The 12,771-nt window shown below is 43.3% G+C and overlaps 1 protein-coding gene across 2 annotated transcripts in view; it reads right to left on the reverse strand.

The window, feature by feature from the left end:
- Positions 1-12,771, reverse strand: part of hmmr (hyaluronan-mediated motility receptor (RHAMM)) — a 50,810-nt gene that overhangs the window by 20,167 nt on the left and 17,872 nt on the right. For both annotated transcript variants that reach the window (XM_052013469.1, XM_052013470.1), the window contains 8 exons: positions 11,766-11,877; positions 11,354-11,419; positions 9,127-9,200; positions 7,557-7,643; positions 6,946-7,046; positions 6,088-6,174; positions 5,003-5,181; positions 180-316 (listed from right to left, as the gene is read on the reverse strand). In XM_052013469.1, the coding sequence (XP_051869429.1) occupies positions 180-316; positions 5,003-5,181; positions 6,088-6,174; positions 6,946-7,046; positions 7,557-7,643; positions 9,127-9,200; positions 11,354-11,419; positions 11,766-11,877 (843 nt within the window). The remainder of the gene's footprint in view (positions 1-179; positions 317-5,002; positions 5,182-6,087; positions 6,175-6,945; positions 7,047-7,556; positions 7,644-9,126; positions 9,201-11,353; positions 11,420-11,765; positions 11,878-12,771) is intronic.

Raw genomic sequence — 12,771 nt, forward strand, 5'->3', positions numbered from 1 at the left:
GTCACTCAATGAGCACACCTCCTTTACCCAGGCAGCACTCGCTTTCCCCATCACCCTGCACAAAGCAACACACACAAAATACTTGGATTTAAGAAAGCCAAGCCAAAAACAATAGTAGCTGCAGGATTACAGAATGAAGCATTAAGACAAAACTATACTGGTAAATAGTTTTCTTTAACCTTTTCTTGTTTAATGGAGGAAAGTTGATCTTGTTTCTGCTGCAGATCTTGTTCTGTTGTAACCAGCTTTTCCTTCAGTAGAGCCAGCTCTCTGGTTAAATTTTGCTCTAGCCCATGGCATTCTGCCTCTACTTTTTCTATAGGGGGAAAAAAGTTAATTGCAACAAAAGTTAATTGCAACAAAGACTCCACGTACTCCCAGTTAATTCCCTTATGAAAAACATGCTTGCAAACGGTCTAACATTAACGTGACAATTCTTCAAACATTTACAGACCAGTAGCAATAACAACTAATGAATCACGAAGACTGCTCCCATTAAAGAACTGGTTCATGGTTTTAAACACTTTCCATGCACTATCCACCAAGTGCCAGTGCGGACGGATCGCTGGACATTATGGACCAAAATATCTCGTCTCCATTTGGATACAGTGGCAAGTAAAATAAACTGGCAAACCAAAGAATTCAGATCCAAGAGTTAGTAATGACACTATACAGCCCGTAAGATACCAACCAAATTCATTCAGCTGTAGATACACATCACTATTAATAAACTGTACAACACAAACTTTTACCCTCAGTGAGATCGTGCTCGTTATTTTCAACCATAGAACCATACAGCACAAAACAGGCCCTTCAGCCCACCATGTTGTGCCATCCATCAAACCACCCTCACACTATCTAACCCCTTCGTCCCGCATATCCCTCTATCTCACATTCCTCCATGTGCCTATCCAACAAACTCTTGAACCTGTCCAATGTATCAGCCTCCACCACCACCCCAGGTAGTGCATTCCATGCACCAACCACTCTCTGGGTGAAAAACCTCCCCCTGACATCTGCCCTGAACCTCCCACCCATAACCTTAAAGCCATGCCCTCTCGTCTTGAGCATTGGTGCCCTGGGAAGGAGGCGCTGGCTGCCTACTCTATCTATTCCTCTCAATATTTTATATACCTCTATCATGTCTCCTCTCATCCTCCTCCTTTCCAGTGAATAAAGCCCTAGCACCTTAAGCCTCTCCTCATATTCCATACGCTCTAATCCAGGCAGCATCCTGGTAAATCTCCTCTTCAACGCCTTCACATCCTTCCTATAATATGGCGACCAAAACTGAACACAGTACTCTAAGTGTGGTCTAACTAGAGTTTTGTAAAGCTGCATCATCACTTCGCAGCTCTTAAACTTAATCCCACGATTTATGAAAGCTAACATCCCATAGGCCTTCTTAACTGCTCTATCCACCTGTGAGGCAACTTTCAGTGAACTGTGAATATGAACCCCCAGATCCCTCTGCTCCTCTACACTGCCAAGTACCTTGCCATTTACCTTGTACTCTGCCCTGGAGTTTGTTCTTCCAAAGTGTACCACCTCACACTTCTCCGGATTGAACTCCATCTGCCACTTCTCAGCCCGGCTCTGCATCCTATCAATATCCCTCTAAGCTCCAACAGCCCTCCACACTATCCACAACACCGCCTATCTTAGTGTCGTCCGCAAACTTACTAACCCAGCCTTCCACCCCCTCATCCAAGTCATCTATAAATATCACAAAAAAATAGAGGTCCCAGAACCGATCCCTGCGGGACACCACTAGTCACTGCCTTCCAATCCGAGGGCACTCCTTCCACCACAACCCTCTGCTTTCTACAGGCAAGCCAATTCCTAATCCACACAGCCAAGCTTCCCTGGATCCCTTGGCCTCTGACCTTCTGAAGAAGCCTACCATGAGGAACCTTATCAAAAGCCTTACTAAAATCCATATAGACCACATCCACCACACTACCCTCATCAATCTTCCTTATCACCTCCTCAAAGAACTCTATCAGGCTTATGAGGCAAGATCTTCCCTTCACAAATCCATGCTGGCTGTCCCTAATCAGTCCATTATTCTCCAGGTGTTCATAGATCCTATCCCTTAGAATCCTTTCTAACAGCTTACCCACCACAGACGTAAGGCTCACCGGTCTGTAATTCCCTGGACTATCCCTACTACCTTTCTTGAACAAGGGGACAACATTTGCCACCCTCCAATCCTCGGCACCATCCCCGTGGACAACGAGGATTCAAAGATCCTTACCAGCGGTTCAACAATCTCCTCCCTCGCCTCTCAAAGCAGCCTGCGGAAAATCCCGTCAGGCCCCCAAGATTTATCCATCTTGATATTATTTAACAACTTCAACACATCCTCTCTCTTGATATCTACAACCTCGAGAACATTACCCTTACCAGCACTCCCTTCCACGTCATCAAGACCTCTCTCCTTGGTGAATACTGAAGAGAAGTATTCATTGAGAACTTCTCCCACTTCCGCCGCCTCTTTAATCAGACCTACCTTTACCCTAGCCATCCTCCTACCCTTCACGTAGGTGAAAAAGGCCTTGGGATTTTCCTTAACCTTACTAGCCAATGCCTTTTCATGTCCCCTTCTAGCTCTCCTCAGCCCTTTAAGTTCCTTCCTCGCTACTCTATATTCCTCATGGGTCCTGTCTGAACTTTGCTGCTTATACCTTATGTATGCTACCTTCTTCTCCCTAACTAGTCGTTCCACCTCTCTCGTCACCCACGGTTCCTTCACCCTGCCATTCCTTCTCTGCCTCACCGGGACATATTTCTCCCTAACACCCTGCATAAGATCCCTGAACATCGACCACATCTCTATGGTACATTTCCCTTCAAAAAGGACATCCCACTTTACACTCCCAAGTTCTCTCCTTATAGTCTTATAGTTCACCCTTCCCCAATTAAACATCTTCTTGTCCTCTCTGCACCTGTCTCTGTCCATGACAATTTTAAAGGTTATGGAGCAATGGTCACTGTCCCCAAGTGCTCACCCACCAATAGATCCTTCACCTGTCCCGGTTCATTTCCTAAAACTAGATCTAGCATGGCATTCCCTCTAGTTGGCCTGTCAACATACTACGTCAGGAATCCCTCCTGGACACATTTAACAAATTCCGTCCCATCTAAACCTTTGGCACTAAGCAGGATCCAGTCTATATTTGGGAAGTTGAAGTCTCCCATTATAACAACCCTGTTATTTTTGCTTCTCTCCAAACACTGCCTGCCAATCTGCTGCTCTATATCTCTACTGCTACCGGGGGGCCTATAGAATACTCCTACCTAGTAGAGTAACTGCTCCTTTCTTGTTCCTTACTTCCACCCATACGGATTCTAGAGATGATCCTTCTACAACATCCATCCTTTCCACAGCCGTAACAGTGTCCCTGACCAGTATCGCCACCTCCTCTTCTCCCCCCTTCCCTATCCCTCTTAAAACACCGAAAACCAGGAATATTCAATATCCACTCCTGCCCTGACGTCAGCCACGTCTCAGTAATAGCCACGATATCATAGTCCCCCATACTTATCCAAGCCCTCAGTTCATCTCCCTTATCCCTGACACTTCTTGCATTTAAGTAAACACACTTCAGTCCATCTACCTTACTACTTTTACAGCCTGTATTCTGCTTCTCCTTCCCCAAAGCCTCTCTACCTGTTTGATCTAACTTTTCCCCATTCCCTTCTTCCTCTGACCTACTCCTCCGCTTCCCTTCCCCCTCACAAACTAGTTTAAACCCTCCCGAACCACCCTAGCAAACCTTGCCTCAAGGATATTGGCCCCTTTCTGGTTTGGGTGTAACCCGTCCTCTCTGTACAGGTCCCACCTTCCCAAGAAGAGATCCCAATGATCCAAAAATCTAAAACCCTCCCTCCTGCACCAACTTCTCAGCCACACATTTATCTGCCACCTCCTCCTATTCCTGCCTTCACTATCGCGTGGCACCAGCAGCAATCCCGAGATTGCTACCCTTGAGGTCCTGTTCCTCAGTCTTCTGCCTAGCTCCCTGAACTTGCTCTTCAGGACCTCATCGCCCTTCCTACCTATGTCGTTGGTGCCAACATGGACTACAACTTCTGTCTGCTCTCCCTCCCGCTCAAGAATCCTGTGGACCCAATCAGTGACATCCCGGACCCTGGCACCTGGGAGGCAACGTACCATCCGGGATTCATGCTCACTGCCACAGAACCTCCTGTCTGTTTCCCTGACTATCGAGTCCCCTATCACTACCGCATGTCTCTTTCCCACCCTTCCATTCTGAGCAGCAGTACCAGTCCCAGTGCCAGAGACCTGGTTACTGCAGCTAGGCCCCTGCAGGTCATCCCCGTCAACAGTCTCCAAGGCAGAAAACCCATTTCTGAGGGGAACAGCCTCCGGGGTTCCCTGCTCTGTCTGCCTGCCTGACTTCTTCCTCTTCCCTCCCCTGACAGTCACCATTCTATCTGCCTCCTGAACCTCAGCTGTACCTGCTCTAAGGGGGGTGACTGCCTCCTGATGGACTGTGTCTACATAACTCTCTCTTTCCCTTATGCTGCACAGTTTGTAGCTGTGACTCCAGCTCATCAACTCTGAGCCGAAGTTCATCCAGCCTCAAGCACTTACTGCAGATGTGGCCATCGTGGACCACAGCAAGGTCCACAAGTTCCCACATCACACAGCTGCAGCATATGACCATGTCCTCCATCTGACTACCTTGTTTTTTTTTCCCCCCCTAGCTAATCCCACCTACAAATCTATAAGAGACAACAGGTAAACCTTACCTTTACCTACTTACCAGCTACCTACTCTCCTTGCCCCATACCTATAATCCAAATACTAATTGAAATTCCATTTTAATAGATCAGTTTAAAAAAAATTACTAACTAGTCATTAATCAGGGGCCAACTGTCAAGTTTTCATTGCAAGAGAATTGTCAGACTTCTCAAAATGGAATCAAACTGGTTAGGAGGACAAATATCCCTCAATGCATAGAACATTTCATACCTTTCTCCTGTTCAAGATGCTGATATTTCTTATTCACTTGATGTATCTGCTCACAGTGAATTTCTTCCCTCTCTTTCAGACAGTTTTGGAGACTTATGGTTTCCTTTTCCTTCTGAACAAGCTGCTCTGCTGACAGACTGATTTCTTCTTTGGCTCTTTCAAGCTGTATCTTCATTTGACTGAAGAAATCAAAAATTTATTTTTTTTATATATATATATATTATCTATACTACGTTGCTGAATCCACATTAAAAAGGGTTTATAAAAATGTACATTTTGGTATATACAGGATGGAGGGTTAGAAAATAACATTTCTAACTGAAGTTTGCTTGATGGAACTTGGATTTTTCAAACTGCTGCAAATTCTATTGGAAAATCTAGGCAAAATGAGAAGGATCAGAGGGGATTGTTGTCTCGGTGGCCTTGAGCATAGATCTGTACACCAGCACAAGTTGAGTGCTTTGACCACCAAATTTTTTTGTGACAATGCATCCCTCCCTGCAAGTATATACATTGATTATGTAATGGGCAATGTCAATCCTAATATAGTAATGACCACTTGTCCATTAGAATCTAATAGGTTGCCCATCACTGAAGCCAAATTTCAAATGAGGAATATGATAGTTAAAAGAAGTGAACACGTTGACTAACACTGGAAAAATTAATTCTCTTTGGCCTACTAAAAGTACACAGGAGCAGCCAACCTTCGCAAACAGAATGGTCCTTACGAGCACATTTCAGTCAATGTTCGTGTGCCTTGGCAGATACTTTCACACAAGTGGGAGGATAGACTATTACTACATAAAGTAATGCAATACAGAAATCCATTTTACTCTGTTACCCTTTGTTAAAACAATACAGTATCAGTCTCAGATCTGTTCTCTACCTGCAAAACTAATTGTAGGGACAGATAGATGCAAAAATCATGCTATCAAATAATACCCACCATCAATATATATATCCTTCAGTAAACTAAAAGGCAATTCAAAATTTGTTACAAATTACAACTTGGCATTAATTTCAGACCACAGTATAAATGAATTGAAATTTGCACCCTCTTGAACATATGCCAGTAGCCCAAGTACCTGAGTTCTTCCAAATAGCAGGAGAGCTTCATTTCAGCTTCAACTTTGGCTTCCTCCAACTTCAGTTTGTCCTGCTCAATTAAAGCCCTGGGCAATGTCAAAATGATACAATAGTAATGATTAAAACCAAGCCATACCGACCAGTCAAATACACACGTCCACAAGATCAACAAGGACAATTTCACACCTTTTAATTTAAAGTTAAAGAAAACAATGCAGTAAGCACCAAGCCAGCCCCGAATGACTACAGGTCACTTGCACTTATATGATGCCCTTCCAATACACTTGAATATTTGAAAGGATTGCTGCTCTCAAACTCACACCTATGACTTTTACACAATGTGGTTTGCTATTAATGTGATGCAAAAATACATTCAGACAAGTAAATATTACTAAAGCCATTTTGTTGGCAAGGTGGGAGCTTACAGTTCAGCTCCTTTTACTTTTCTTTAGTGGCTGCCCCTACCATTGACTTTCCCCTCACCAAAAGACACCCATTCCTGTTGGAATTGCAGATACCAATTGCTCTCTGACCACTCCACCAAAGGCATTACAAGCCTGCCTGATCCATCTCCATTCCCACACGTGAACATCAGGCAAAGCACAAGGAACAGCAAGTACGAGTCTTTGCTGATGCTTCAACTAAGAGGCAAACTGCTCAGCCCACCCACCCGCCCCCAATTCAAGTCAAAACAGCCTAGGGAGCAAACCAGTAGCTTTCTATTCAGCCCCCATAGAAACCCATCAAGGATCCCAACACAGATTATGCAAACCTGTTAAAGAACAGGCCTGAATACATCAGATCACCGTTACAGTGGTCAGGTAGCTTCACAGAAACACTCATCTACAAGTACATACAGCTTTTTCTGAAGATCAGCAACGTCTTCTGTTGATCGTTTCAGAAGATCCTGCACTGCCAGAAGATCATTCTCAGCCTGTTGTTGCTTGACTACTGAGGCCTGAAATTGAAGTTATTAAATTTATGGCACACAGGCATGTATGGGACAACACACATTAAGTAGTACATGGAATGGAACTTCAACTTTCTGCAAAATGCCCACTTGCCATCAGATACTGTTTGATCAGTGAATGGAGATGTTAAACAATCCTTGGTCAAGAATCGTCAACAGCTGCATTGCCCTACTTTTGAACACCTTTAGAGTTCCTAACCAAAGCAAATGATGCACAGTAAATTCAGCCACTGAACCTGGTTGCAAGGAAGTCTAGATGATAAAGTGAATTCTAACAGCTTCAGATGGCTATCTGGAATTCCACCATCCATGGAATTTCCCCACAAGTTACACTCAAAGCTTCACACGTCTACTTAGTTATCATTACAACTGATATTATGATTTATTAATCCCAAGTTTAACAGGAGCAGCATGTTACACATTTCTCAACTACAGTCCCCTCGTAAGTTGCATACTGTCAGACTTCTGAACACCACAACTATAGTTACTGAATCTTACCGAGCATTTTTCTTCCATGTCAGTGGACACCAGTTGTAACTTGCACTCATATTCACTCACTTTGGAGCTCAATTCTGTTTGAAGATCCTACAAGTTTTAGCAAAGAAATCAAAGAATCACAAAATGGTTACAGCATGGGTGCCTTCGGGCACGTCAAGCTCACACTAAGTCAGAGTGAACTAGCTAATCCCATCCCCTGACCTCTCCTCATAGCCTTGGAAATTATTCCTTTCCAACACTCACCCAGTTTCCCTTTGAATGCTGCAATAACCATGTGCTGACTGAAAGGTTTTCAGGTCATTTTGGATCTTTTGCCAATTGCTTTCATTCTATGACCTGTGGTTTGTGATGCTCCTCCTCCAATGGGAACTGTCTCCACGTTCAAGACTTTCAATACCCAAGTTTCCCCTTGCAATCTCCTCTGTTCCAAGAACTAACCTCTCCAGTCTATCCACATACTAAAGTCCCTAATCCCAGGAAATATGTTGGTACATCTCTTCTGCACCCTCTCTACATCAATGCACCATAGAAAGCATCCTATCTGGATGCATCACGGCTTGGTACGGCAACTGCTCTGCCCAGGACCGCAAGAAACTGCAGAGAGTTGTGAACACAGCCCAGCACATCACTGACACTGGCCTCCCCTCCATGGACCCAGTCTATACCTCTTGCTGCCTTGATGAAGCAGCCAGCATAATCAAAGACCCCACCCACCCGGGTCATTCTCTCTTCTCTTCTCTCCCCTCCCATCAAGCAGAAGATACAGGATCCTGAGGGCACATACCACCAGGCTCAAGGACAGCTTCTATCCCTATAAAAGATTATTGAACGGTTCCCTTATACAATGAGATGGACTCTTGACCTCACAATCTACCTTGTTTGACCTTGCACCTTACTGTCTACCTGCAATACACTTCCCTGTAGCTGTGACTCTGTATTCTGTTATTGTTTTTCACCCTGTACTACCTCAATGCACTGTGTAATGAATTGATCTGTACGAACTGTATGCAAGTCAAGTTTTTCACTGTACCAGGTACAAGTGACAATAATAAACCAATGTAACATTTACATTCCTGCCCTTTTCAGTAATTCCTTAGTTATCCTTGGGTAATTATCTGGGCACCCTTGTTGGTTCAATAAATGCACAGAAGGAAAGTTCCAATTCAATCCCTACTAAAGTGTCCCTCAAGAAACCAAAACCCTACCTCCACTTCACACACACACCTGCCAAACAATAACGCCACCTGACGAGTATGGGCAACACTTAGACAAACCCATGCCTCACTGCACAGCTTACAGGGCTGATCAATCTTCTGATATAGTCAAAGCTGGTATTAGACCACAAATATCACCAACTTCACAGACTCTGGTTAAGGAAGTCAAATTACAAGAAAAGAGAGATAAGAATCAGAGTTATATAGCACAGAAATAGACCCTTTGGTCCAATTTGTCCATGCCAACTAAGGTGCCTTCCTGAGATAGCCCCATTTACCTATATTGGGCCCCTATCCCTCCAAACTTTTCTTATCCATGAATCAGTCCAGATGTCTTTTAAACATTGTAAAAGTACCTGAATTTGTTCATTGGCTTTCTCCAAATAATCTTGTAGGACTTTATTCTCTTCACGCAATTCCTCAGTTAGAGCTGTATAAAAAGAAAATACACAGGAATAGGCCCTTCAGCCCAGCATGTGTATGTTGACCATGATGGCAATCTAACCAATTGCATCCACCTGAACTTGACCCATATCCCTCCATTCCCTGCCTGTTCAAGCGTGTCTAATTGCCTCTTAAATGTTGCTATTGTATCTGCTTCCACCACTTCCCTTGGTGGAATGTTCCAGGCACCAACCATTCTCTTTAAAAAAAAAACTTTCCCCCACTCAACTTAAAACTATGCCCTTTAGCATTTGACATTTCCACTCCGAGAAAAAGAATTACTATCAACCCTGTCTATGCTTCTCATAATTTTATAAACTTCTATCAGGTCACCCATCAGCCTCCAGTGCTCCAGAAAAAACAACAATCCAAATTTACCCAACCTCTCCCTATATCTAATACCCTCTGATCTAGGCAACATCCTGGTGAACCTCTTCTGCATTCCCTCCAAAGCTTCCGCATCCTTCCTATAGTGTGCAATAAGAACTGCACACAATACTCTGGGTATGGCCTAACCAAAGTTTCCTTGTCTTCGTTGCCACCCTATCCACTTGTGTTGCCACTTTCAGGGAGTTATGGACTTGCACCCCAAGATCCCTCTGTACATGAATGCTCCTAACAATCCTGCATTAAGTGCATACTTTCCTCTTGCATTTGACTTTCCAAAACACATCAGCTCACACTTGTCTGGATTAAACTACACAGTACAGGCCCTTTGGCCCACAATGTTGTGCCGACATTTTATCCTGCTCCAGGATCTATCCAACCCTTCCCTCCCACATAGCCCTCCATTTCTCTATCATTCATGTGTCTATCTAAGAGTCTCTTAAATGTCCCTAATGTATCTGCCCCCACAATTTCTGCTGGCAGTGCATACCACACACCCACCACTCTGGAAAAAAAACTTAACCCTGACATCCCCCTTATACCTTCCTCAATGCACTGTGAGATGAATTGATACATGTGAACAGTATACAAGTTTTTCCACTGTACCTCGGTACAAGTGACAATAATAAACCAATACCAATAATGTTCTGAATTATCCCTGTTGCCCTTCTTAAACAAAGGAAAAACATTGGCACCTCGCCTGTGGCTAAAGAGGATATAAAAACCTGTCAAGACCTCAGCAATCTTCTCCCCTGCCACCTTCAGGATCCTGAGACCAAGTCACTAAGCCCTGCAGACTTATCCACCTTAATGTTCAAGATCTTCAACATCACCTCCTTCTTAATATTGAGATGCCCTAGAAGATCAACATACTGAAGATCCCCAATCTCACCATCATCCATGTCCTTCTCCTTGGCAAAAAGTGATCCAACAAGGATTTTATCCACTTCCTCCGGTTCTGCACATTAACTTCTTAGGGAAAGAGTAGGTCCTCGAGTGGACTTACCCTTTCCCTAGCTACTTTCTCCAAACAAAATGCCTTGGATTCTCCTTAATCCTGCTTGCAAGGATATTTCATGGCCTCTTTAACCCTCCTAATTCAGCAACATAATTAGATGAAAACAGGAAGAAACTAACAGTTCTGCTTGAATTCTGCCAGCACCAAGGAGATCCAAACCTCTTCACAGAATTTTGGTTGAAATGTGGATGAAAAAGAGCTGAAGCGAGAGCAACTGCCCCGACATCAGACAGCGCTTGTCTGAAGGCATCATGGCACATTGGGCAAAATGAAATCACTGGGAAAACACTCCACTAACGTGAGTCATATTTGTAGAGGAGGATGGTGTTGTGACAGAGGACAATCATCCCAGCCTCTGACCTATTTATCAAGCCTTCTTCACAGTACCTTCTAAACCAGGAGGACAAGGGCAGCAGGTATATGGGAAAACTACCTGACTTGGAAATAGGTCATTCCTCCTTCCATTAACGAGGTCCAAGCTTTGACACGCATCAACAGCATCACTGAAGTATCTTTACTCATGCAAACTACATATGCCAATTGTAAATGCTCAAAATTAGTTTCAGGTGGCCATGAACCATTAGCCTTGCCACTCAATCACATACCAGAAAAGAATAAAATATTAGTTTATTTCATTTTGGTGTAGGTATGTGACTTTTCATACATCAAACTGACAAAGCAAAATACTCTGGGAAAACAGTGCTTAAGGTTGTTTGAGTATCTCAAGCACTTACCATGGAATTTGTCCATTTCCTTTTCCAGATCGTCATTATGGAATTTTGTTGCCTGGTGCATCTCTTCTGTTGGAAGAATTAAGAATGTGCAGTTTATCAACGTGGACATGCAGAGTTAGGATACAATGAGGTCAATACCAGAAACTATGATTTTAATCACAGCATCAAATGTCACCTTCTCTTACTCACAGGAACTTTCCTTTTGAATTCCAAATGCCAAATTTGTGCTTCCCATTTTTCTAAAATCTGTTTGAGGTTGAGACACACTGACTTGGCAATGTTAAAGCTGCCTATGATTAGCAAGAACAGTTTGGAACTCTGGCTGAAGGCTCTTTATAATGGAAGAACCACCCACTAGGTCTCATGAAACTTTTGCACTGTAGAACAAAAGTTCAAATTATTGAGTACTTGCCCAATGATTGGTTTCTTTCTTGCAATGCAGCCACTGTGGCTTTGGAGGCTTCCAGATCAGCTTGCAAGAGTTTCACTTGACTTTCCAAACTAATCTGAAGGTAGCTGATCTCCTGTGCATGGGATTTAAGCAGGTATAAAGCATTTAGGTTAATATCACCTAATACATAACTTCACAGAAACCACAAATAAAATGCAACAAAAGCTAGGGAATCAAACAAGGGAAGGGTGGAGCATCCTAAAGTGCATTGCTACTCCTAGATGCTAGGACAAGTAACCCAATATGACACAACATTCACTACACCCCAATTTTGTTGTGGTCTATTCAAAATGAGTGTTTGCCCAATATGTTTATTAATCACAATTGTAGTAAATTAGAAAGGAAAATCTATAATACATTATTTTGAGAAAAGGGATCTCAGAGTCAACTGAATCAAACTATCTACCTGAAGCAAAATAAAAACTGCAGATGGTGGATGCAGTCAGCAGGGCAAACAGCGACTGCGGAGAGAGTTGATGCTTCAGGTCAATGACCCTTTGTCAGAATTGGAAATGTGAGAAAATAACTGCACGTTAGATTGTTCTTGCCCTCCCTCTCAACAGTCTCTCTGATAGGTGCAGACTTAAGTGTAATCTGGAGGAACTCAACAGGTCAAACAACCACCGATGGTAGGGAGACAGAGCTGCTTGAAGCAACAGGGATCAGATGCAAACAAGATGCTTACTCCAGTTGTATGGTGAATGGGATGTCCATTTATGGTCTTACACACACACAGATAAAATTATGAGAATGAAGGTCAACAACTCTAAAAAGGCAAATCCTGTTAAATTATTAATACTTGGTCACTGAACTTCAATAATATTGGGAACTTGCATGAAACCAATCAGCAAGGGACAGTGTATTCACACTAGCCAAAATCAGGCATGGTTAATCCCACTCCCTCATCTTGATCCACAGCTTCTGGCTCTCCAATTACCTTTTGTGACAACGTGGTGAGGAATTTCTG

The sequence above is a fragment of the Pristis pectinata genome, chromosome 4, assembly GCF_009764475.1.
Source record: "Pristis pectinata isolate sPriPec2 chromosome 4, sPriPec2.1.pri, whole genome shotgun sequence".
Lineage (NCBI taxonomy): Eukaryota > Metazoa > Chordata > Chondrichthyes > Rhinopristiformes > Pristidae > Pristis > Pristis pectinata.